General features: G+C 45.8%; 3 protein-coding genes across 5 annotated transcripts; all 3 read right to left on the bottom strand.

Annotated features, from left to right (window-relative positions):
* Positions 1-8985: 8985 nt before the first annotated feature.
* Positions 8986-13850, bottom strand: LOC109777132 (protein FAR1-RELATED SEQUENCE 5-like). 2 transcript variants are annotated; one of them, XM_040391995.3, is made up of 3 exons: positions 13742-13850; positions 11274-12053; positions 8986-10802 (listed from the first exon to the last, which is right to left on the bottom strand). In XM_040391995.3, exons 2-3 carry the CDS (start codon positions 12040-12042, stop codon positions 9088-9090), a joined length of 2484 nt encoding a protein of 827 aa, XP_040247929.2. In that variant the 5' UTR covers positions 12043-12053; positions 13742-13850; the 3' UTR covers positions 8986-9087. The 2 variants fall into 2 exon arrangements, with proteins under 2 accessions (XP_040247929.2, XP_040247930.2); XM_040391996.3 differs by lacking the exon at positions 13742-13850 and having other exon boundaries at positions 11274-12144.
* Positions 13851-14223: 373 nt separating this feature from the next.
* On the bottom strand, positions 14224-18529 carry LOC109763138 (delta-aminolevulinic acid dehydratase, chloroplastic). 2 transcript variants are annotated; one of them, XM_020321992.4, is made up of 12 exons: positions 18176-18529; positions 17957-18068; positions 17787-17860; positions 17106-17174; positions 16938-17021; positions 16775-16844; positions 15949-16004; positions 15732-15853; positions 15538-15609; positions 15359-15440; positions 15183-15260; positions 14224-14596 (listed from the first exon to the last, which is right to left on the bottom strand). In XM_020321992.4, the coding sequence occupies exons 1-12, from the start codon at positions 18446-18448 to the stop codon at positions 14426-14428; spliced, it is 1263 nt and encodes a 420-aa protein (XP_020177581.1). In that variant the 5' UTR covers positions 18449-18529; the 3' UTR covers positions 14224-14425. The 2 variants fall into 2 exon arrangements, with proteins under 2 accessions (XP_020177581.1, XP_040247928.1); XM_040391994.3 differs by having other exon boundaries at positions 15343-15440; positions 18176-18520.
* A 910-nt stretch (positions 18530-19439) lies between these two features.
* On the bottom strand, positions 19440-25233 carry LOC109763131 (guanine nucleotide-binding protein subunit gamma 2). The gene is made up of 4 exons (XM_020321987.4): positions 24671-25233; positions 20095-20147; positions 19966-20010; positions 19440-19866 (listed from the first exon to the last, which is right to left on the bottom strand). The coding sequence occupies exons 1-4, from the start codon at positions 24911-24913 to the stop codon at positions 19764-19766; spliced, it is 444 nt and encodes a 147-aa protein (XP_020177576.1). The 5' UTR covers positions 24914-25233; the 3' UTR covers positions 19440-19763.
* Between the last annotated feature and the right edge of the window lie 657 nt (positions 25234-25890).

The following is a 25890-nucleotide window of genomic DNA, read 5'->3' as shown; positions in this document are numbered from 1 at the left end:
GCGCAGGTGCGGGGCGCACACGGGTTGGTCCCTCCCTCCCCCAGAACTGCACATGAAAAGGCCATGGCATTTTCCCGGCGCACGCCAGCTGCGCGATGCTGCAATAAATCAGACATCCATTCCGTCCGTCCGTCCGCCCGCCAGCGCATCCACCACCTTGTTGTTCTTGGAGTTGTTTTTGTTGTTGTACTTGTCGTGGGGGAGGAGGAAGAGGACAACGTACGTACATGCATGCATGGGCATTCCGTCCGTTCATGGAGGGCCCGGCAGGGCACCGGGCCGGCCATCGCGCATGGGTAGACGGCATTGGCCATTGGCAACGCGCCAAGGGCAAAGCAGCCGGGGTAGGGGCAAGTCGTGTCGCTGTCGGTGCCGATCGATCCATGGGATCCACACCGGCGAGGGTGGAGGAGACAGGAGCGAGCGAGCGCTCACTGTGACTGGCGAGGAAGTGGCTGGTGGGTGCTGGCCTGCTGGGCGTCATCGTGGGGCGGCGGCAGATCCAAGAAAAAATAACACTACTACGTATACTAAAGTTGTACTACTTCGGACCTCCTGTAAACAGGCAGTGACAAGGAGATTCGGAAAGAAAATGTGCAGTTAGATGGGTTGGGAAAAAAAGAACCTGTCGACCGGAGCAAATTACACGTTTGCTCATGTACGTGCCATTTGCTAAAAACGCTACTCGTAGTAAAGAAGGCAGCCAGGCAGTGACCTTGGGTCAACTGGGTCTGCTTCAACACCTACTGTTGACCTTCCATTACTCTCATGTCTCATGATCTGATCTGGAGATCCCCTAGCGACGACCACTCAAGTTTCCGAACAAGTGTACCGCACATTCATCTTTTGAAGCAAATGGTGGCAAGAAAAACGAGTGTGCGACATCGGCATGTGTGTTCGGTAAACCAAACACATGGTAGGAAAGTAGTCAAACAAGAAACAAGGAGGAGAGCTAAGACTATTTTTTTCTTTCCTGCGAGGTAAAGATGGTGCTCCTACTAACAGACGGTGAGAGATGTAAATGATGCAAATAATAGAGGAGGAGCGGTGGTGGTGGCGCAGGAGGTGCAGATGCTGTCCGGCCCTGGATGTGCTGGTGCCATTGTGTGTGCAGGTGCAGGGGTTCTCCTCTGCGTGTGTGTGAGCCCCCGAGAAATTACGGAAGCAGAGCACTCAGTGGGAGCAGAGGGGACGGTGCCCCGGGTCGCGTCCAATTCAAAAATCCGGTGATGTCACCAGAACGTCAAGCTGATCTGTGCCACGTGCGTGCAACCCGGCGGCCCAGCCCAAGCAGGCAGGCCTGCCTGTCAGTGCGTCTCCTCATGGCAAACCTCTCATCAGTTCTAAAAAAACCCTCTAAAAATCAGTTAATTAATTTAATATGACTGTCTAAAAATCAGTTTAAAATAACCCTAAATACTGACTAATGCAGCTGCGCTCGTTCGGGGCTGCGAGCGCACGCACCGCAGCCGTCCGATGCAGCCCCACACGCGACGCGTCCCGACCAGGTGCCCGTTACGGGATTGCACGAGGCGTGCGAAAACTGCCCCGCATCCCCGGTCGTCTTTGTTCGAAACCGCCCGCACCCCCCGCAGATTTCATTCGAACTCTTATCCCTCTCCCTTTCCCCTCCTCTAGCAACGGCGCGACGAGGCGGGGTGCTGCAGTGGTGGATCCGGCGTGGAGTCGCCGGTGCGGGAGGCCGTCCGCGAGCGCCGCGAGTCGCCGGCTGCAGGCGGAGGTAAACCGCTATTTTTCCTCCTCCCCTGCTCCCCTGTTTTTCTCGCTCTACTCCCCTGTTTGCGCTCCATGGAGTTAGGGTTTCGGTGGGGGGCGGGCACGAGATTGTCCATGGCGTCCTCGGGCTCCGCGTCGTGAATGCTTTTGGAGGGCGTGTCGTTGCTATGGCGAGGGGAGGGGAGGGAGGTGGGTTTTGTGCTGGGGTAGGCGGGATTGAGTCGATGTAAGGGGATACACGCGACCGAATCCTAGTGACTGGCGCATAGGGTTCGTTTTTTCGATGTTGGTTGCTTATCAAGACGCAGTTGCTCGTAATTTCGATGGAGTTGCTTAGATTTTTTTCCTGTAATTTGTGAGATGGGGGGGGGGCAGGGCAAGGGGATGCATCTGACTGCGGGCAGTCGCTCATTTTTTTATGGCAGTTGCTTCATAATTTCGGTGCTAGTTGCTTAGTTTTTTGCTGCAATTTGTTCATAAATTTGATGCTAGTTGATGGAGGGGTCATGAATAGGAGATGAGATATCTCTCATGAATAAGCGGCAAAGCCTGAGTGTTTTTTGATTTTTTAGCTAATGTGATGAAGATGAACATGTGACTTTTGTTGATGAGTAGTTTTTTTATGGGCTTTATTTTTAGTTGCCACAAAATAATGAGTAGTTGCATAGTTATCAATACCAAATTGCTTTTTGCAAGCACTAGCAATTCAGTTGTTGAGTTATCTCTGGGTAGGGAATAAATGGAGTTTTTGTTCATCTCCAAATGACAGTGATGTTAGCTCCAAATGCAAGCAGTATCATTTGAGCAGTTGAGTTATAGGGCTTTTGTATCTGGTTGTATATGTTTTCATGAACATGGTTTTTTTTTGTGTTTTCTTGTACAGAATGGCTCCGAAAAGCAAAAGGCATGCGGGTAGAACTGATGGTGAAAATGATGGAGAAGAAGTGGCAGCTCAACCAGCAAGGAGTAATGTTGGACGCAAGCGCGGGCGGGTGAATCAGGATCCTGTACGTGGTGGTCGGGCAGGGAAACGGGCCACCAATTCTGCCCGGGGTGGTCGGGCGGGGAAACGGGGCACTGATTTCGCCCCTCGTGATGAAGGAGGGAGAAATCTGAAACGTGCGAAGAAAGTTGCGGATGAGGTATTTTTTCTTATGAAAAACTTGAAAGAAGGGAGGCATCCTTGAAATATGTAATGCTCAAGTCAGCATGGCATTTTCTTTTTGTATATGCACTCCTATCATTTTTGATAAACAGTAGAATAGCAGTGTAGCAGTTGCCTAGTTTAGTATTAACAGTTGCAGTTCATTATAGATCTAGTTGCTTAGTTTAGTACAGTGAGTTGCTCAGCTTAATATAGTGGGGTTGCTCATTTTTTAATTTTTGTAATGCAGATTGGTAGCAGTGGGCCACCACCGAGGAACAGGGAATCACCTTCAAGACTTTTTATCCTAAACAGTGGCCTTGATGATACACAAAAGGATGCCATTGGTGATATAAGCTTTGGGGGTGTGCTTGATATCGGGACAAGAACAATGAAAGGAGATCTTCTGAAGTTTGTGACGAAGTGTTATGATCCAGAGAGGTCGCAGCTTATTATCCCAGATAGGGGGAAGATCCCAGTTGATGCAGCAAGCGTAGAAAGAATCTGGGGTTTGCCAAGGGGAGCAGGGAAGGTTGCATATGAAGTGGAGCCAGATGTAGTTAGGTTGTTCAATGAGATGTTCGACATCCCAACAGGGCCCGCGCCATCAGTGACCGAGTGGTGCAAAATGATAAATGATATGGGAGCTGTTGCGGACGACAAGTTCTTAAGTGCTTGGCTGGTTGTTGTTTATAGCTGTTTTCTTGCACCGACGACCAGCTTGAAGGTGTCACCGCGCGCATACTCAGCTGCACTGAATCCACGTGAGGTTGTGAATTCAAATGTTTGCCAGTTTGTCGTCGACCAACTTAGGCTTGCTTTCATGGGTTTGGGAGACAAGAAGAATACTATATGCTGCTGCCTTTTCCACCTAGTGGTAAAATGATCCTAGGCCTCCCCCCTTGTTTTTTTTGTTTTTCATTTCGCGTTATATGTTTCAAGCTGAAGTTCGATAGGGGTTTTCGCAACTGATATGTGTTCTCTATTTTTTTGAAACAGCTGTTATACCTTGACTCGCTTGACGTGGACTTTAGGACAGTCCATAAGGATTATGTGGATGAGAGGACGACAACTGTTCTTCCAAGGGTCAAAGCATGGAATGAAGGTCTGATCAAAGCAGTAATTAAGAAGGACAAGATTAGGAAGGGTGTCTATGGAAAGTTACGAGTAAGTGTCACTTTACTGTCTGAACAGATTTTTTTTGTGGTTGCTTGATTTTTTTATGCAGTTGCCCACCTATAGGGATTGTGTTGCCTAATTTTAGAAAGCTAGTTGCTTTTCTGAAAGCTAGTTTCATGATAGTTTTTTTAACATGGAATTTCACATGGTAATCTTCATCATTTTTGTCTCCAAGTAGTCATACATGTCCAATTACATTAGTCTTTTTAAGCAAGAGTTGCCAATATTTTATAGTTTCTGTAGTTGCTCATTTTTTATCGGGGGGCTGCTGTAGGTGCTGTAGGTTTTTTGTGATGTCCATAACTGCAGTTGCCATCAATAGTGCTTGTATTTGCCCTAAGTTAGGGAGGCAGTTGCTCATTCATTTCCTCTTTTTTTCGAACTTTTGTTTGATCATTATTGCTAACTGAGTTTATCATGTACATTTTTTTACAACAAACAGCTCAAAGCCGAGTTCTCGAGATGCGCAGAAGATAGTGTTTTTGGGAGCATGGATCACATCCAGAAGTTTGTTGCTGCGAGGCTTCCTCAAAATTAAACAGCAATGTATTTTCTTTTGTCACCATGGTTTTTTGCCCTTTTTCATAAGAAACGGAGTGCTTTTTTTCGTTTATCGTCGTTGTTGTATAGACTGCTCATCTTTTCGAGTTTTGTATTTTTGTATTTTTTGCAAAAACAAAGGAGGTTGTCAATGCTGGTCCATGATATGTGCTCTCAAATATCAGTCCAAATTGGGAGGTTTGTTCAAGGGGTGGGCAAGTTGGAAGAGGAGGAGGTTGAACCAGCAGGCACAAGTGTTTCTAGGGTCGCAAGCATACGTCAATCATCACGGCAGAAAAAGGCAGCGACAAGTCCGAAACAGCAGAAGGTTGCTGAGCAAAAGAATACATGGGGCAGTAGCAGTCAGTGCAAGGAGACACTTTTGGAGTCCGATGACGAGGAGGAGGAATCCGACGAGCAAGAATTTGAATCTTCAGAAGAAGAAGAAGAGGAGGAAGGGAAAGATGAGGACAGTCCTGAAGAGGAGAGTTCGGATAATGACGGGGACAGCAATGACGATGACGATGAGTATGATGATGATGCTCCGTCGTACAGTAGCCCGCCAGCAGCCACAGAACATGACGATGATGATTCACAGCACACGAACACTGACAACTCACAGCCGCCCATTGCTGGTGAAGAAGATGGTGGAGATGAGGAAGACGACGATGAGGATGATGTTGAAGAGGAAGAGCAGGACAGGGAGGAGGAGGATGAAGAGGAACGGGACGAAGAGAAGGAGAGAAATGTGGAAGGGGGCAATGACGAAGAGAATGAACCAGATAAGAAAGAGGGGGAATCGGAGGAGAAACATGATGATGAAAAGAGTGAAGAAGAGGAAGAAGAGGAGGAAGACAGAGAGGATGAAGATGATGATGCGGAGCAAGATGCCGGGGGTGGGAAGAAGGGGGGTGAAGATAAGGATGATGGCGGGAATGGCGGCAACGCTAGCACTGACCAGCCCAGCAAGGGTGGTGGTGATGATGAGGGAGGTGCATGAAATCCGGGGTGGCGTGGGGGCAGTTGCGATGACGAGGTGCCGCTAAGTACCATCATGGAGAGACTCAAGCGCACTGGCAAGGAAAGAAGTGAGGCAGAGGAAACGATGTCCGTCGAGAGCACACAAGGAAGCATCCAAAGTGCCGGCAGATTTTTTCAGAGCAGCTTCGTTAAGATGGACATGCGGAAGGAGCCTTTTGAGGTTCAGAGTGGGCCTGTCATTTCAGCTGCAGATGTGGTGAGGATTGGAGATACCCAGTACAGACAGAAACGGGTCATTCCCGAGACCCATGATATCCCTCTTTTCCCGATGCCTGCGATGCCAACTGAGGAAAAATTCTGTGTGATGGATTTGTGCCCTGAGATGATGGTAGATGAGTTGGAACTACCAAGTTTTGGCCAAAAAGAGAAGGGAAGAAAGCTTGACGATGGAGTTGGAGCGGCTGCCACAAGGAAGGTCAAGAAAGTGAGCCATAAGTCAGTTAAGGCCTGTGTTATGTCTCCAAAAGGAAGAGAGGATGCGGCTGTTCAAAGTGTTGCAACTATGACAACCAGCCAGCAAGCTCCGACAGTTCAGAGGCCGAAAGATGAAGTGGCAAGTCAGAAAGCAACATCACCAGCAAAAAGCAAGGTTTACCAGAAAAGAGCAGCAAAGAAGCAAAACAAAGCAACTGGTCATATTCTGCAAGCAACTGAACAGAAAAAACAAGCAACTGCTGAATCAGCAAAGACTGAAAACAGAGCAACTGGTGCTACTTTTGAAGCAACTCAGCAACAAACTCAGGCAACCAGAGTGAGCATGCAGGCAGCAACTGCCCAGGAATCAGCAGCCCCTCCCACGCAAAGTACGGTGGCAACTACTGTGCTTGAGGAAGCAACCCCTAAGCAGGAGCAAGCAACCACCCAGGACACAACAGACAAGCCTCCGGTACTCCCCAACAAGCAAGCATGTTCTGCAAAGGGGAAAGAAATCGCACTGGATGATGTTAGGGACATCAACAAGCTCCTTGAGAAGTGTGTGAGCCCAGGTTCGACGCCACCGCTCGTGAGGAGTAATTCTGCTGGCACCATACCTGTAATACGGACATCAGCTACCATCAATCTACCAACAAACAAAGGAGCATGTGATTCAGGTGAAGAAGCACGATTGCTGCAAAGATCAAAGTCTGGGAACGCTGCGTGGGATGATTACTGTCCAGCTCCACCTTTAGATCTTGGGATAGATGAGCCAGCAGGAATAACAGGCGAGGAGGGCAAGGCAGCAGAGGATAAGGGGGTTGCAAACGCAGCTGCCACCAGTGACATTGAGTGGGGCAATATGGACTTTGATGAAGTTGTCGAGGGGGCAGTGAAAAATGCTGTAGGTCAGAGTGCGGGGCACATGTCACCTGCCAGTTTCAGCACGCCAACCGAAGTTGCAAAAACTACCGCTGAGGGGGAATCATCTGGCAAAGGTGCAGCCAGCAGCTCGGAAGAACCTGTTCCTGAGAAGCGCGAGAGGAGGATACAGAAAGCTCCACCATCACAGAAGTCACCATATGTGAATGTAGAGATGAGGAAGGATTTCACATGCAATGCAGAGACAAACAGAGTGTATGCACTGATTCTGTTGCTTGAAGGAGGAGGAGGGACGAGAAGGACGTCGCAGGGTGATGATACAACGTGTGTGTTTGTTCCAGTAGCCACTTTTTTTCCTGCTTTTTTCTTTTTTGGCATGCAATGATCTCTCCTATTGTTATTTTTCTTAACAGAGCCTTTCTGTTTGTTCTACAGGCCGCAAATCATAAACTATCGTGGTTACTTCTGCACAATCAAGGAGCTTGCTCAATCAATGAGGAAGGCGGGATGGATGAAGACACATGTCTTCGAGTTAGGCATTGAAGCAATCATGTACAACAGACAGGCGGGGTCCAAGAAAATAAGCATGCCTGTTAGGTTTTCGGTAAGAGAAATAAAAACCCACAGTTTTTTCCTTTTTTTGTTTTTTGGCACTGAAGTTGTTGCTTTATTATCTGATTCTACATTTCCCCACAGACTTGGCTTCAAAGGCTCGATCTAGATGTGAGGGAGCTGCATGATAGGTTCAAAAAATCAAACCGTTTGGATGAGCAAGACATGGTATGGTCCATGTGTTTTACTAGTTGTCAAACATGATAAAAGGCTCTATTCTGTTTTTTCTTAGATTTTTTTTCTAGAAGCTGATGTCAGGAAATCATAGGAGTTGCTTGAAATCACATGATAAGTTGCTCATAAAAAGCCACTGAGTTGCCTGATAAGCCATTTTGCAGAAGCTTCATACACATTGTCAGAAGTTTTTTTGATGTTTTTTTAGTGTTTTGAGAGTTATGCCAGAAGTTGAATAAAATTCTATAGAGTTGCCTAAAAATCATATGAAATGTTGCCCATACAAACATATAGAGTTTCCCAAAAACATATCAGTAGTTGATGTCTTTTTTTGGTATGCTAACATGGTTTTTTTTTTCTTGAAGGTTATGATTCCTGTGCTTGAAAATTTAGACCCAGAGAACGCCAATGGTGCACACCACTACTGGGTACTCAACATCAATCTGAGGGACAAAAGGTTCGAAGTGTTTGACTCATGGAGGATGTTAAAAAAAAGCAAGAGGCTGGATGATGTTGCAAGGGCTATTGTAGCTGCAGTTCGTGTGTTGTGGGACAAGTACTATCCAAAACAAGCAAAGACAATGGACCAGTTCCCGCTTGTGGATATCGATGCACCAAAGCAGACTGTATCGTAAGGACCAACCCACATACATACATATCCGTTGTTATAAGACGTAGTGTTTTGCTTTTTTTTGCAAGTGCTTTCTTGACATTTTTGGTTTTTTTGCAGCGGTGACTGTAGCATATTCACATTGATGAACGCGTTATTGTGGAACGGGACGTGGCTCCCGAACTACGGACAAAGCGACATACCAAACATCAGGAAGAAGATGACCATCTCCATGCTGAAGTGTGACCTGAACAAGATTCCATGGCAGGAGATCCTCAAACCGGCCAACAAGTGAACAAATATATAGGTACATTTTTTTTCCTGATCAATGTGTTCCATTAGAGAATATCAAATGCGAATACTAATATGTTCCATTACAAAACTCACAAAAGTTTGCTCCAAACCACCTATAACATGTTTGCATAAATCACAAGCGCTCATAGGTTTTTTCATGTTTTACGAGTAAGGAATATAAGCACAAATGTCAAGCATCTACCTCCACACAGTCTCCAATTTGTGAATTTAAAGCCAGGAAAACACATAAATTACAAGAAATCCATGCAAATGATTTCATCGTTTGCTTTTTTCTTGAAGCTAGCAGTTGCTTGATTTCCCTTCTACATTAGCTTAGAAACCAGACCTCAATTGCTTCATCTACCAGGACACTGTTTGCTCTTTTTTTCCCTTACTTTCCGCTAGTTTTGCAAGCCCGGGGGGTCATTCCCTTCATGTGGTAATGATCACATCAGCTTCCCTAGGCACGTCGCAGCAGTGTGATCGATTGATTCACAAATGCTGCACTTGTTCTTTTTCTTAGGGTGTAGTTCCAGGGCTGATTTGAAGCGCTTGCTGCGGCTGCGCCCTTTCGTGACTGAACGAGGTGGATCCATAGGAGCAAGGGGGCAGGAGGATGGTTTGAAGTACTTGAGGCATTAGGGTTTGATGCTTCCCTAGCACCAGCCGCTTCCCGGGCTGCCTTTAGCCTCTTCTTCCTTAGTTTATTCAGCTTAGTAACCTCAGTATCTGCTGCTTTCATGTGCCTCCTAACTGCAGCGGCTGCCTCATCACTAGTCATTGCCTTCTTGGCTAGCTTTGCAAAATCCATTGTCAGAGTCACTTGCCGAACTTGGTTCTCTGACTCAGCGGGCAAGTCATGCGGAGGGCCCTCGTTAGGTGGCGGTGGTGCACTTGGTACTGCATGTTGCGTCCAGCGGTGCTTGATGTAGTGTTCAGGTATCTCATTAACGCCAAGGTGTGTGAAGATTTTCAAGACATGGCAACAAAGCATGCCGTCTCTATGCCACTTGCAACATTCGCAATCGTAGATAGCTGGCTCTGGTCTCACTGCGACTAGGTACTTCCTCGAGCCATACCCTAGGACTTCTTCTGTATTGGGCTCAAGGTAATAGAAGTTGATTCCAGCAGGACGCACATCGTACTGGCCAATCATCTGAAACTCAGTTCTAAACTTCACATAGATGTCCCTAGTGTATGCTTTGTAGGCATGCCCCTCAATGGGGAAACACGACCATCTTTGTGCCTCTAGATGTTCTGTCCGGTAGTCGTTCCCGCCCTCCCTCACGAGTATGTGTACCTGAATTTTCTCATATTGCTTGACGAAGTTGAGAATTGACTTGTGTGGGTTCACATAGCGCTTCAACACAGCATTGAACCCTTCGCTACGTTGCGTTGACTGAAGGAAAGGGAAGAACCTGAATTTGAAGTAACACGGCACCCATGTAGCCCGATCCTCATACAGTTTCTCAAAGTGACCATGCATAAGACCTTCATATTTCAATTGAAGTGCAGCCCATTTCCTTTCAAACTCAGCCGGGGTGAAGCTGAAGTCAATGCATTCATTGAAGTCTTTTACCAAATCTGGGTTCCTAGCCAACACGGGGCCAAGCTTCTCTTGTGCTTTCTTCATTATATGCCAACGGCAGCAACGGTGAATCGTTGCCGGGAACTTCCTCTTGATAGATTGTGCCATAACAACATCTTGGTCCGTGATGACGTTGTCCGGAGCCAAACCATCCATTGCTTCTAGGAAAGCATCAAATAACCAGTCATAACTTGACGCTAGTTCCTGCCGGACAAATCCACACCCGAGCATTATTGACTGCCCATGTCTGTTGATTCCAATGAAAGGGGCAAACGGCATATTGTACATGTTCGTGAGGTAAGTTGCATCAAATGACACGCAATCATGATAAGCCTCCGCGTATGCTTTTCGTGCCGCACCATCCACCCAAAACAAGTTTTCTGTCCTGCCTTCCGCATCTGTCTTGCATTTAAAGAAAAATCCTGGGTCATTTTCCATCACCTTGCAAAAGTAGTTTAGTGTTTCTTCAATGTCAATGTCTTTAGTTGGGGAGTTGAGCTTCGAACAGTGGTTATGGATGGCTTTAGCTGTGTACGGAACAATCAACTCCGAGCCGTAGTATGATGACATTAACATCATCATTTTTCCTGGCATAAAAAAACAGAAACTTGTTTTTTCAGGACTAACTAACCACAATGCAGCGAGCAACATGTTTTTTATAGATAACATAAAGTAACATTTATGCATAAGCAGAACAAGAACCAAGCCTGTATCCAACCAAGTTATGTTTTTTGATGGGTGATGTCTTTTATTTTTTATTTTCAGAGTTGCACGGAAAATGAACATAGTTGCCTCAGTTTACTTTTCAAGTTGCCAGTTTTTCCCCCTGGTCAGGGCTGCCCATGAATCCTAAGCAGCTTATACTAGGATATGAAACAAACCCAAGTAGTTGAGGTAGGAATAGGCAACACCAAGGTGTTTCTGTTTTGGGTCATGATTTTTTTAATTACCAGAGTTGCACAAAAAATGAACATAGTTGGCTCAGGTCAAGGTACTTTGATGCAGGAATAAGTAACAGTTCTGTGGTAAAAAGACTTAACGCAATGTGAGTTTTGTACCTGCTGTGAAGTTGCAGTCATTTAGGTGAGTCAGTAGTTTTTTCTGTTCCGGCGGGATTCCTTGGTGGGAACGGAGGTATTTCGAAAGCGATGGCTTCTCAATCAGTGGATGGTTATGATCTACAATAAAAGTGATAACCTCCCATCTGTCATCTTTAAGCTTCACCACCATCTTAGCACGACATTTTGTTCGCTTCACAGTTTCCCGTTTCCTCTTCTTCTTGAAAGTGTGTTCCTCGACATCATCTTCAACATCTTGTTCAGGTGAGCTTGGACATGTAGTGTTTTTGCTCGACGAGGGAACATCCGGGATCCCAACCCTCTCTACTGGTTTGCGGAACTTGTTACAGCAGAATTGATGTTTTTCCAACACACCTGTGTAGGCCGACCTGTAAGACGTATTTGACTTGATTGAAAAGCCCTCCATCAAAGCATAGCGATTGTAGTGTTCCCTCGCATCCTCTAAAGTGTCGAAGCGCATGCCAACATAAGGTTGTTGTGGCTGTGATCCAGCTTCTTCATCTTCCAACTCACGTGCCTCATGAACTAAAGCATTAGCAGGAGCAACCATAGGTGGGGGAGTGGCAACACGTTTGTCCGGGACATGAGTAGTGTTAGATCCAATATTGGGGTCAGGAGACTCACCAACCTCCTCCTCCAGTTGTTGATGTCCCTGTTCACCCCCTGCATGCAAGAAGGGTGCACCCAACTCGACTGAAATGTTGATGGACTCTACGTCAAGCGGTGGTTCATTCAGATCAATCATCATGAACAATCAACCTGCAACAATTTGTGTGTTAGCCCACCACAAAAGCATGCATGACCTTTTATGAACAAACTAGTTGTAGAATATAAAGGAGCAACTATAAACACTTGTTTGGGCAACTATAAAGTTAAACAGAGGCAATTCATATCTTCTTTTTTCCTCAAAAGTTTCCTGTTTATTCTTTTGTTTTTCTTATATGTGTTATGTTTCTACCAGTATGACACACATATACAGCAGCAAAGAGCATGCACGACCTTTTATGAACAAAGTAGTTGTAGAATATAAAGGAGCAACTATAAACACTTGTTTGGGCAACTATAAACTTAAACAGATGCAATTCATATCTTCTTTTTCCTCAAAAGTTTCTTGTTTCTTCTTTGTTTTCTTACATGTGTTATGTTTCTACCAGTATGACACACATATACAGCAGCAAAGTTTTGTTTTTACACGACATGCGCTGATTTCATTTGTGCCTTTTTTTCACCAGCAGATTACAACTTTTGATGATTGGAAAGAAACAACCAATGTGCATATCTGACGAAGAGCTTACCAGGAGCAGGAGGCCTATCATTTGGTGTAGTTTATGTCTTTTTTTCAGTGGGACCATATGGAATGTAGCAAAGTATCTTAGTGTGGGACTGTTCGAATCTGTTTTTTATGACGCGACCTTTTGTTTTGTGCGTTTGTCGTTTGTGTCATCTTTTTTAGCGAGAACCATACTGACATAGCAAAAGCTGTGCGTTAACACATGCAAGTTAATACTTTCTACCTCTGTCTATAACTTGAGTTTTTTACGTTCTTAATAGTTCATGCTTTAATGCATGTGTTTTAGTACTAGAGTTGACATGTTCTCACATCAGGTAGAGGCAACTCTAGAATTTCTGAAAAGCTACGGTTGCACAGCTCTTTTTTTACTAGTGTTGCTTCAAAAATGAACATAGTTGCTTCAGTTAATTGTTCGAGTTGTCAGGTTACTTTTTTCCTGATCAGGGTTGCTCATGAACCCCAAGCACCTTATAATAGGATAGGAAAGAAAGCAAAGCAGGTTCCGTGTTGCAGTGCACCAGCAAACAAACGCAATGGTCCTGCATTTTCTTTTTCCACTAGAGTTGCTCTATTTTTGTACTGGTGTTGCTTTTTTTGTATCATAATAGTTGCCCAAGATGCGTACCGGTGTTCCCACTATAGTTGCTTTTTTCACGAGATCAAAAGAACGAACTAAAAACTGGACTAGTCGAACTGCGGGTGCTTCGGGTGACATGGTGTTCTCACATCAGGTAGAGGCAACTCTAGAATTTCTGAAAAGCTACGGTTGCACAGTTCTTTTTTTACCAGTGTTGCTTCAAAAATGAACATAGTTGCTTCAGTTAATTGTTCGAGTTGTCAGGTTACTTTTTTCCTGATCAGGGTTGCTCATGAACCCCAAGCACCTTATAATAGGATAGGAAAGAAAGCAAAGCAGGTTTCATGTTGCAATGCACCAGCAAACAAACGCAATGGTCCTGCATTTTCTTTTTCCACTAGAGTTGCTCTATTTTTGTACTGGTGTTGCTTTTTTTGTATCATAATAGTTGCTCAAGATGCGTACTGGTGTTCCCATTATAGTTGCTTTTTTCACGAGATCAAAAGAACGAACTAGTTGATGTTCAAGCAGGGGTGGTTGAGTAGGGAAGAGAGAGGAGCCGGTGGAGGTGGTGCTTACCTTTTTAGGGGCAGGTAGGTCTGGTTTTTTCTCTCCAGATCTGATTTTTGGAGCAAGGAGGAAGGAGGTGTTCCTGCGTCGGCTTTGTTCTTTCAAGACGCCATAGACGGGGCAGATCTTGTTCCGATCTTGTTTAGAGGAGGAAAGGCAGGAGCAAGGAGGAAGAAGGGGACCCGTGCGTGGGCTTGTCCTTCAAGGAAAAGGGGGAGAGGGGGTTGCGTGAGGCGTCCGCAAGGGGGAGCGTGGGGGATGCAGGGAGGGGGTGGGGACCAGGACGACGGGTGCGAGGAAGCGGGGGCCAGGAGGGACCAGGTGTGATCGGGGGGGGGGGGGGGGGGGGGGGGCGTGATTCGCGCGGGCTTGGGTTGGTTTCGCGCGCGCGGGGTCTGATTTTCCGTTTTCGGCTGTCTGGTCGCGCGCGCGGGGTGGCTCCTTCCTTTTCTAGAAGAGCGCTCGGGGCTGCGATCTGGCGCCCATGAGCCTGGTCAAAAAATAACGTACTCAGGACAAAGCCTCGTTAATTACACCATTAACACCAAACCGAAGCCAGTAATGACAAACCTCTATCTACCGGAGAGCATGGCCGTGCCGCACCACGTACCGGAGAAGCCTCTACGCTCTGCAATGCAGTGAAACGCCATGGCCATGGTACAACTACTACAAGAAATCGACTTCCGTGATCAGCTACATCCGCTTGGTGCCGCAGAGGACGTTGGCGGCCTGGCGGGCGAAGTAGGTGAGGATGATGTCGGCGCCAGCGCGCCGGAGGCACAGCAGCGACTCCATCATCACCTTCTCCTCGTCCACCATCTTCAGCACGCCGCCGGCCTTGATCATCGAGTACTCGCCCGACACCTGAACACAGCAAGCATCAGGCGGTTACAAACAATGCGTCCAAATAAGTGGCATTGATCTGTTTAACAGATTACTAGTGCATCTCAAATGATCAGGTGTAGTACGGTCAGGCAGGCGATACGCATTGGAGGACATGCAAATGCAGATTCAAGGGGATATGCAAATGCAGATTCAAGGGGATATGCATTGGAGGACATGCAAATGCATGCTGGAGATCAGTTTCCGAGTGGTGTTAATGTGTTATTGATAGGGACAGGGTTCAAGGGAAGACCAGAAGCTATTTATGAGAAAACGATGTCGAGAATGTCTGCTTTGCTTATTGCTAAAGATCATTTGGTTGCCATTGCTTTTGCTACACATCAACCTAAATCTCCTTCTGGGTAAAGAGAGAATAACAAGACGAATCTAGGTGGCACTATGCAGTACATGTCACCCTGAAAATGGCTTCATCAACAACATTGTACTTGACGCTAACAAAATACACTAGTGTAAAAAACGTCTTATATTATGGGACGGAGGGAGTAGTTTCTGCTTTCGGGTAAAATATGGAAGATGCGGTTGCGGGTAAAAAAGCTTGCAAACTAACCTGGTATGCAGCAATCGGCAAGGCTGAATTATCCCGTAGAAGTCGGATAATATCCAGGTATGGTAATCCAGGTTTCACCTGCCAAACGATAATATAACTTTTAGTACACGACAAAAGCAATGAAGCAAACAAGACTATGATGATCGAGCACTCTGTATACACAGTAGCAGAATTACCAGAAGAATATCTGCTCCTTCTGCTTCGTCTGCTGCGGTTTCTATAAGGGCTTCTCTGTAATTGGCCGGGTTCATCTGATAACTTAAGAATCGACAAAGCATGTACTAGGTCACTTAGGTATAATGATTTCAAAATTGTACACTGGATGAAACTACAAGCTTTAAGGTTAGGTACATACGTCTTCTTGTCTCCAAATCGTGGATTTGAATCCAAAGCTTCACGGAATGGACCATAAAATGAACTAGCATACCTGCAATAACATATCTTATAGATCATACACATGGTCCTACTTGCAATTCGTAGTCAAGGGGAGAAGAAAATTATCAAATATAATAAGACAACAGTAGGTTCTATTTCAGAACAGGTATGTACTTGGCAGTGTAGGACATGATGGAGACATCATGGAAACCCTCCGCATCTAAAGCAGCCCGAATTGCTCCAACACGACCATCCATCATGTCACTAGGACTGATAACATCAGCACCAGCTCGAGCCTATTTAGCAACAGCAAAGTTTCCTATAAGTATGTACTCAAAGGGATACTAAGCCAGGAGGCACATGACTACAAGGCCGATTCAGGAAAGGGAACCTGGGAAACTGCCTGCTTGCACAGCTGATGGACTGTTTCATCGTTCATGATGACTCCTGCAGTGGGATAAAAGGCCAATGGAAACATGGCTATTAATAAGTGCCATTATCGAGAAAAAGAGCACCATTTCTACCAACATACTTTGATTGGTACGAAATACTAAACTGGAATGCACATCCAATTGACTTGGCATGCAAACATCTCCGTTGTGGAATTTAATGCCCTCAGCTCATGTAAACAGGGGGGAAACGAGCAATTTTTTTCCCATAATCTACAAGGTCAGAAGTAACAGATCGATGTTCTATTCCTTTCATTTCTATAGAAACAGCATCATGGCTAGTTGAACTTTGATGGAACTCATTTATCAGTCACAAAACTTCTCAAAAGCTGCTTGCTTCCGAGAGTATAAATCAATATCAATCACACAAACTACAATTAAAAAGTAATAACTGCAGCCTCCAGTAACATCATCCAACATAATGTAAAAAAAAAAACAGGTATACTCTAACAGTGCAACTCAAGCATGATCTTACGGACTCATATGCCTGCAAAGCATTTAACACTACTTTTTCTCAACATTCTTCCAAATCAGGTATGTTCTCTTGGTCTCAACAGAACTTGGTAATAAAGTTTTCTTTAATCACTATGGTACTACAAGTCTACAACAGTAGCAGCATTAAGCCATGAGTGTTACAATAATATGATTACATTGTTAGCATATGCCAAGTAAATTTCTCAGGATATCACACTGAACTTAAGCAATGGATGGAAGTAAACTTCAAATATTATCTCTCTGTGAGCAAATCTGTAAGGAATAAATTCTAACCATCTTCCCTCACAATGCCATCATGACCATCAGAAGAATACGGATCCAAAGCAACATCAGTGTAGATAACCTAAACAGGTAGCATGGTGAGAAGCGAACATGTTAGCATTTAGCATAAATGATGTTATGTGACAACGATTATCAAATGTAACACATGACTCACAATGTCAGGATACTTATCCTTGAGCAGACGGATTGTTCGCGGCACTAAACCATTATCATTATATGCCTCATCTCCAGTTTGCGTCTGATGGACAAAGGAGGTCTATGTTATTCCATATGATCGATGCAATTCAATTAGACAAAAAAAAACTTATGTTTCTGGCAAAACCTTTAATCCATCAGGAACCTTTGGGAATAGCACAAAGCTGTTAACACCAACATCGCGTGACTTGTACACCTGTGAATAATGGCAGTTCAACAAAACTGGTTTCTTCGGCTACATTGCCTGAAGATAGATGTAGCTAACTAAGACTTGAACAAGAGGATATGACAATAGTTGCTAATTTTCCAGCACGTTATTAACTATCATCGTTAACTCGTAATATGGATATACATGCACTGTTTCTAGTATGGTGATATTGAAGTTATATGGACAGCAATGTCCTTACTCCAGAAAATCACCTAATGCATCATAATTCAGGCATAGCTCCAATGGCATAATATGGATATACATGCACTGTTTCTAGTATAATTAACACCAACATCGCGTGACTTGTAGACCTGTTAAAAATAGCAGCTCAACAAACTGTTTTCTTCGGTCACAAATTTGCCTGAAGATAGATGTGGCTAACTAAGACTAGAACAAGAGGATGTGACAATAGTTGCTAATTTTCCAGCGCATTATTAACTACCTTCGTAAACTCGTAATATGGATATACACGCACTGTTTCTAGTATGCTGATGTTGAAGTTATATGGACAGCAATGTCCTTACTCCAGAAAATCACCTAATGTATCATAATTCAGGCATAGCTCCAATGGCACCGAATCATGTAAACTGCATACGGTACCTCTTCCAGAAGCCCGTGCCTCCATCCAAGCCTGAAGCACCCAGGCATAGCTCCAATGGGAGTGTCTTCTTCACCTGCACATCAGTACCAAAATACCAATTGACCAACTGTACCCACCATTCTCAGTTATGTGCTTGCACCAACCATGTTCCAGTATCCCAATCACCAACCTTCGTGGATGAACAGAGGGAGGACGAGGTTCGCGGGGGTAATGCTGGTCTCCTGGAACGCTGCCCGGAGCGCCGGCGACCTCCGGTTCCGGCGAGGGCGCTTCGCCATGTCCTGTGCGCGCACCAAACAAACACCCACAAGGCCTCAATTCAGCACAGCGATTGAAACTTGGAACTCGTTGGTCAGGTGGCGGGATGAGAGGGGATGTCGTCACGTACGAGGGGCCTGATCTCCGGGGTGCCGCTGGGCGCCTGCGGCCTGGTCGGCGGCGGCGCAGCGGGGAACTTCCCGGCGACGGCGTCCGCCTCGCACTCCTCGATGGTCCTCCCCGACCGCGCCTGGACGGCCGCCGCGGCGCCGTCCCGCTCGGCGCTGGCCCTCGCGGCCACGGGCCTGGCTCTCGGGACGGGCCGCAGCGAAGAGGTCCTCCGAGAGTGCTGCACATTGGCGCCGACGGCGATGGCGGGGGGGAATGCCACGGTGGAGGCCATGGCGGGGTGAGGCTGGCGAGAAGCGGAGAATCGAAGAGTGGATGTGGATGGATGATGGCGCTCACCGGAGAGTAGAGACTTGTTGTACTGCTGCGAGTGCATGATCCAAGTTCACTCCTGCAAGCTGGTCCCACGTGACAGTGAGAGGTCCTCAGGTGTACTCTTACATGCGGTCCCCACACGACAGTGGAGATGGTTGACCTAATATTCTACTACGACAAGTAATTCAAGTCGGACGGAGTGTAAATATATACAAAGTACTTACAGAAGGCACTCAGGCGCAGCCTCGAACTAGGCGAGATTTTCTATTGTTGCTTCTTATTAGCCAGAGCCCGCACTAGGTTTTCCAGGCGGAACAGTTCCGAGATCTTATGAATCTGCGACCAGACGTGAATCTGGTTCAAAACCAGAGATCGCGGGTGCCATCCTGTCGTATTATGTGGTCGCAACATCAAAAAGGAAGTCTGAATTTTCTACGGAGGTCGGCTCAAAATATTTGATCTTAGGTGCATTTCCCTCTGGAATGTTATTGTTCGGGTGCGACCGGATTACTACCGATCAATTTTTTGGAACTTACTAGCAATATGTTCATGCGTTGCACGAAACATCAAGATGCATTTGTATGAGTAGTTTATCTTGTGGGAGAAAGGATAAACGAGGGAAGGCCTTATTTGCAAATGTGAAGAGGAGTGTGGGTATCTTTTTGCAAAATTGCTATAGTTTCCTTTTCATCCATTAGATATAAATCGGACGGCCTATATTGCAGGATGACAGGCACACCATCATCACTAACTCTGTTTTTTATAAGAGTAGAGTTTATAGACTTGTAGAGACCCTCTACATAGTTGTAATTTTAGGGCAATCAATCCACTTTCCCCATAGCCCTAAGGCTATGTCTCGATCTCCTACGCGAAAGAGTGTCAAAACCTCTTATATTATGAAACGGAGGGAGTAATAAACAGAAGTAGCCAAATAGCACGAAATGTGGTGCTTCAGCAAATTTCGACAAAATTAGATGCACAGGAGAAATTTTGCTCAAAGGTCAACAGACTTGCCCAAAGTACAGGACCATTTTGCTCCAAGACCACAAGAATCGAGCATAGCTAGCCAGCACCTGAGGGAGATGAATTACAGGACTATTTTCTGAACAGCAATCAGAACTAATGAGGATACATTCATGTTTTTGTTAGGGATTACATACACAACAATTCTCAGGAAAACTGGGTTGTATTCTGTTGCCAAGCCATCCATCGATGGACCATACGGATCGGGGGCGATTCAATCTGCACACAGCTTGTCTCAGCTTCAGCAAAAGCTAGGCAAAATCAGAGCCCTTGGATTGCCACCATTTGTTGCTGCGAGAGCTTCGCACGCGCTGGAACCACCTGTCCCATGAAGAGTTCTCCGGGCTACTTGTGCTGCAAAAAACACGGTGGTGTTACACTTTGCGGGTGTGCTCATACGGTTAGATTTCTCAGGGCGAGGTACTGGCAAGAATAAGATGTAGTGGCACTTACATTGGAAGAAGCGGGTCAGGTTTTCCTTCAGTACTTGTGATCACCCTGGCTTAATCAAGAGGAAAAACAATCACAAACTGGAATACAAGGGCGAGGGGAGACATATGCGATATACTTGAAATTACTTACTCCCGGCATGCCGCAGATGCAGGTTCCATGGTTTCAAGCTCATTCAATTCATCCTGTGTCATATACACAAAACACAATATACATCAGAGATCATTAATTTCAACCTGTGGCGTAGCATGCTAATGGTCAAATTCATAATGGAACTTCTTCCCCAAAGGATGCTGGATCAGTTATCATGGTTACTTTGTTAGAACTTTTAGCCTAACATCTAAAATAAACATGGCTGGAAATAGAAAGGACTCCTTTCAATGACAGAGTCTTTGGAGCAAATTGGTTCAGGATTCTAAGGTTAGAAAAGAGTTACCACTCAAGGGAGGAACAGGATATGTGGAGAGACCTACCCACCACCCTTGTGCGTGCGAACCTAACAAGAGATGCTGATGCCAGCTACACCGCGCTTTCTTTCCGACCGACCTGACGTTCCGAGGAGAAGAAGGAATGGTTGTATGCATGCGCCGGACGCACCTATCATGCCGATGTCGTGGGTTATAAGAAGGTCACATACCTGATTACTAAGGACATGACTTCTAAATCTTCGAACCTCTTTTGTTTTCGATTGGCATACTGTGAAGAAACATGATTGTGAATAACAGAACAGATCAGTGTGATCATAATCTGGTGGACATTGGTACAAATTCATTATGATGACCAATTTCAGGACTTCACTAGAATCTGGGCAAAAGGAGGTTTCTATAGCCAATCATTGGTATGACGAGGTAAAGATCACAGCCTGCCATAACTCCTTGAAGAATACAGCATGGAAGAGAGAAATGATAATTTCTTTGCACAGACATTTTATATCTACCTGAAAGCTCAACCTTCTTTTTTTGCTACTACTGAATGCTCTATCTAGTATTACCTCCGTATCAAAGTAATGTAAACTCCTCAGAGTATCCCCTCATATCCTTAAATCAAATTCATAATGTAAATAATTCTACAAATACTAATATTCATTTGTTTTGACGACAGTTCCAGTAAAGAGAGGAAAAGAATTTAGAGGTTAGAGTTCGTTCTCGAAAAATTCTGTTATCTATTCATGGTAAATGAGAGTAGATACGAGGTAGCAGAAAGAAAAAGATTCTCGCTGCCGGAGATAGAAACTGAAAGACAGGGACAATGTGGACAATCATAGCAAACACTTCCACATTTATACGTTTCAGTAGCAACTTCCTTGGATAAGCATCACGGACAATTTCCAGATAACCCTCCATCCAGCAGAAATATGCATGCTTCGACAGGTCAAAGTGTGAAAAGGAGAATTGTTTTTCTTTCTAAAATGACGTTCGTTTAGACTTTATTACCCTGCTGGCCCCTCCAAACACTCATTTTCCAGTTCTAGACCTCAGGGACATGGCGCCATTTATATTGGCCTTTTTTGGGGGGTGGGGGTGGCATTTTGATTGGTGCTTCTAGGTCGTACCAGCCTCGATAGAGTATATGGTCAGAACTCAGACGCCATCATGCAGGCCAAGATATGTACACCAGCGTGACACACGAGACAAGACACCGCTAGCGTGGATGGTTTGCCGTTTTAGCTATCCACCGGTCATGGGTTCGAATCCTGGCAAAACATCTTTATATTCCCTGTTCCAGTTTCTTATTTTCTTCCTGGCTAGGCCTCTTATTTTCCGATTTGTGTTTTAAGGTAGTAATAAATAAATTCTATAAGAAGAGAAAAACTGCTGCTGCTTTGTGTTTTCCTGGCTAGGTTTCTTCTTTTCCTTTTTCCTATTTTCTTTGTGTTTTAAGTTAATAAATAAATTCTATAAGAAGAGAAAAACTGTTGCAGCTTTGTGTTTGTTCCTACTACTAGACGTGCACTCCTCATCTTTCCTTCACTAATTTTATTTCGAGCTAGGAAATACAAGGTGTGCTCAGATCGCATCGATCTTTATCTCTTGAACGAGAAAAGAAAATGTTCTCTTGATGCCGTGCTTTTCTCCATCGATCTTAAGCATGTCCAGCATGTAGATATTTAGAAGGCATGATTTCGTGAGCGGGTTTGAGGTTGGGGACATGTTTGTGGCCAAATTTGTCCTCCAAGTGTGATGATACTCTGCTTTAGCCGCGAAGATGGCGGGAACCAGGGAGAAACATCTGCATCATTAATCAACGCTACCAATGCATTTTTCGCTATTTCGTCATGAACATCTGTGTGTAATCTGTAATGTACCTCTCTCTCCAGTTGATTTTGTTGGGTCCCTTTTGGTGTCCACGTAACCAAGCCCATCAATGGACGACTCCAGTTTGCGTGTCTGTGCCTTGTACGTATGCTCATTTATGGCATGATGACCAGACGAATAAATTAGAGTGTAATAAATCTTACAGGGCGGTCATGTTTATACCTCTGTGGCTGTTGAATGTTTTGGATAGAATCATAGAATTAATTTCAGGTTCTGCATCAGCAGTGTTTAATTTTGTAGTGAGGTGCTGTACAGTGTATGATGTTTCATCCACAATGCAATGGAACGAGGGCCTTGTGCCCTGTGGCTCAGAAAAAAAACTACAATAAGGGAAAACAGCTTGCTACTTGAGCTGAAGTATCGCCTCCTCTATGTGTTGATGGAAATTAACGAGACATGCTGGTTGCTCCAAGATGACACATTAAATAAAAAAAGGGGGTGGGGGGGGGGGGGGGGGGGAGAGAAAAACGCAGAGGTGAGAATTCGAACCCACAACGTACAGTTTGCGGAGCAGCCAACCATCTAGGCTAGCACCAGCTTCTATCACACATTGAGTATCTCTATTAATATACAATACCGCAGCGTCAGCTCCACCGATCCAACGGCGTCTGACCTTATACGCCATCAAAGATGGTGCAACCTAGAAACACCGGGTGCCACTCCCCCTACAATTGCCAATATAAATGGCATCATATCTCTGGAGGCAGAAGTGCAAATAAGTGTTTGGAGGGGCCAGTAGGGTAGTTAAGTCTAAACGAGGGCCATTTAGGAAAAAAAAATACCGAATTGGAGGCAAATGATGCCATATCTATAAAAGGCTCCTTTGGTACTACACACTACTCAGTAACTAAGGACAAAGACATTTATGAATTACTTTAGATAATTATGCAGAATCCTATTATGTGCACATAGCACACACTGTCAACTCCTGATAGATCGGGGTACAAAGGACATGTTTACACTTGTGACTGTTGAATCTTTTGGATGAATTAATTCAGGTGCTGCGTTAGCAATGTTTAATTTTGTGGTAAGGTGTTGTACACAGTACACTGTTATGCTGTTTCATGCAAAATGCAGAACAAGGACCTTGTGCCCTGTGGCTCAGAAAAAAAAATCCTACACGAAGGGGAAACTTGCTTGCTACTTGAGCTCAAGTGTCGCCTTCTCTATGTGTTGAAGGAAATTAAACAACACATATATACATGCTGGTTGCTCCAAAGTAACACATCAAAGAAACTAAGGGGGAAAAAGGAAAAAGGCAGAAGTGAGAATTCTAACCCATGACCAGCGTACAGTTTGCGGAGCAGCCAACTATCTAGGCTAGCACCAGCTTCTATCACACACTCTGTATATATATATTAATACAAGATACCGCAGTGCGGGCCGCATCCGATCCGACAGCACCTAGATATAACGGCATCCGACATTATATGCCATAAAAAATGGCGCGACCTAGAAACACCAATTAAAATAGCGCCACTCCCCCATAAAAATGCCAATATAAACGGCGTCATATCTCTGGGGGCAGAAGTGCAAGTAAGTGTTTGGAGGTGCCAGTAGGGTAATCAAGTCCAAAGAAGGTTATTTAGGGAAAATAATACTGAAATGGAGGCAAAATATGTAATATCTATAAAAAGCTCCTTTGGTACTACACACTACTCAGTTACTAAGGACAAAAACGTTTATGAAGTACGTTAGATAATTATGAAGAACCCTATTCCGTGCACACAGCACAAACTGTCAACCCCCGACAGATCAGGGTACATAGGACATGCACGGTGCTACACATAGTTAACAAACATTCACCAAGGACATCCCATCTCTGCTACTTCTGTTCTTGCCAATGCCGTGTGCAAGCTATGTCATGTGTGGCTTAGGATGGGCGGCATTGGTGATTGGTGGACATCCAGATTCACGGACAGTAGGCATACAAAAAAGGCATTGTAGATGCCCTGGAAACAAGGTAGTACTATTACAGGTGTAGGCATGTTGCCTAACAGTGGCACGGACCTTGACTTTACTTCTATCACCAATTAGAAGAGGCCTTGAATTAGAAAGAGATCGGGTGACTCTGCCTTTCACTCTTCAATCAGGAACATTCAGAAAAAAAAACGTGAGATAAAGGGACATTCGTTTCCTTATTTGGTGTCACACACTCGAACAACCCTGCCTACGGCAACCACCAAGGTTTGTGGATCCTAGAAGTAGAACCGGGTTCTACAAGATCCAGATCGCGCTTTTTAAGCTGCCGAGTTGTTGTGCGAAATATCATCGAACACAGCGAGGTTCTGGATTTGGCATGTACGTGATGAAGCTATGGATCGATGCATCGGCTGGAGAAGACGGGTGGACGGGGGAGGAGGGGGTGCGGAGAGGCGGATTCGGGGTCGTACCTGGAGTGACTGGAGCTCCTGGTCGAGGCGCTGGATGGCGGCGGAGAGGCGGTGCTTCCCCACGTACCCCACGCTCCTCGTCGTCGTCGTCGCCGCCGCCTCCGCAGCAACGGGCTGCTGCTGCTCAGAAGACGGCCTCGCCGCCCTCTCCTCCTCCTGCTGCTGCGGCGGCTCCTCCTCCTCCTCCCCCTCCCCCTCCTCGTCCCGCGGCCGCCGGTCCCCTCCGTTGGCCTCCCCCCTCATCCCGGCCCGCCCTCGCTTCCCTTTCCCGCCCTACAGATCTGCCTCCGACTCCGCCTCCGCCAGCCCCGCGGCCCACCTACCCACCTCCGCGTGCGCGTTTGTGCCGAGTAAGAGGGAATAGGAGGGAGCGGTCGATCAGACGAGGCGAACGCGTCGGGACGCCATGGGCTTCGGGAGATGGTGCTTCTCCCTCCCCTCCGCTCAGGTAGTCGTCGTCGGGGACGGGGGAGGCGGGAGGCGACAAAGCGGGAGGAGAACGGCGGTGGGGATAAGAGAGAATGAGGGGAAGACGACGACGGAGTAAAAACGAAGAGAGGGATGGAGGAGGAGGTCGATCTGACTGGTCAACACAAGGCGCCGGTCAATGGATGAGACTTTTACGGACTGGCTCACTGCCAGTGAAACAGAGCGCCGGACCCACTTAGCAGAGAACGACACAGATAGAAATGACAGAAGCAGGGTCAGGGTTGCCCGTATTGTCAGTGCAATGGATTTTATTGTTTTCACAAAAAGGATAAAATTAACCTTTTATGGAGTACCCAACCCCCCCCCCCCCCCCCCCTTTATGCAAAACAAAGGTAGGGCATCTCCAAACCTATACCACCTCAAATTGCCCGCAAACGTCGAATCGATCTGTTCGGACATTCTTTTTTCCTATCTAACGTCGTCTAGTAAACATGCGCGATCGCGTGTCCGAATTCCCGCAAGCCGACATCAAATCGGAGAGGTTTGCGGACGTCCGGACCTCCACCACATACGTGTTCGACTGCTCGGTCCCACCCAAAATCCTAGATGTGTCGTGTTCTTGAACGGTCGCCGCACATTTATGTCGGTGTGCTGCTCCATAGTGGATGTGACTTGACGGCATTGATGCTGACGCCGCTTCAATGCGAACACATCGACCAAGAAGCCTAATCTAGTCATTGCGCCGCATTAAAGTGGTGCCGGTATGCCTGCATGGTTATTTAAGCAGGTAG

Source organism: Aegilops tauschii, chromosome 6 (assembly GCF_002575655.3).
Source record: "Aegilops tauschii subsp. strangulata cultivar AL8/78 chromosome 6, Aet v6.0, whole genome shotgun sequence".
Lineage (NCBI taxonomy): Eukaryota > Viridiplantae > Streptophyta > Magnoliopsida > Poales > Poaceae > Aegilops > Aegilops tauschii.
This window is presented reverse-complemented; position numbering and strand designations above follow the sequence as displayed.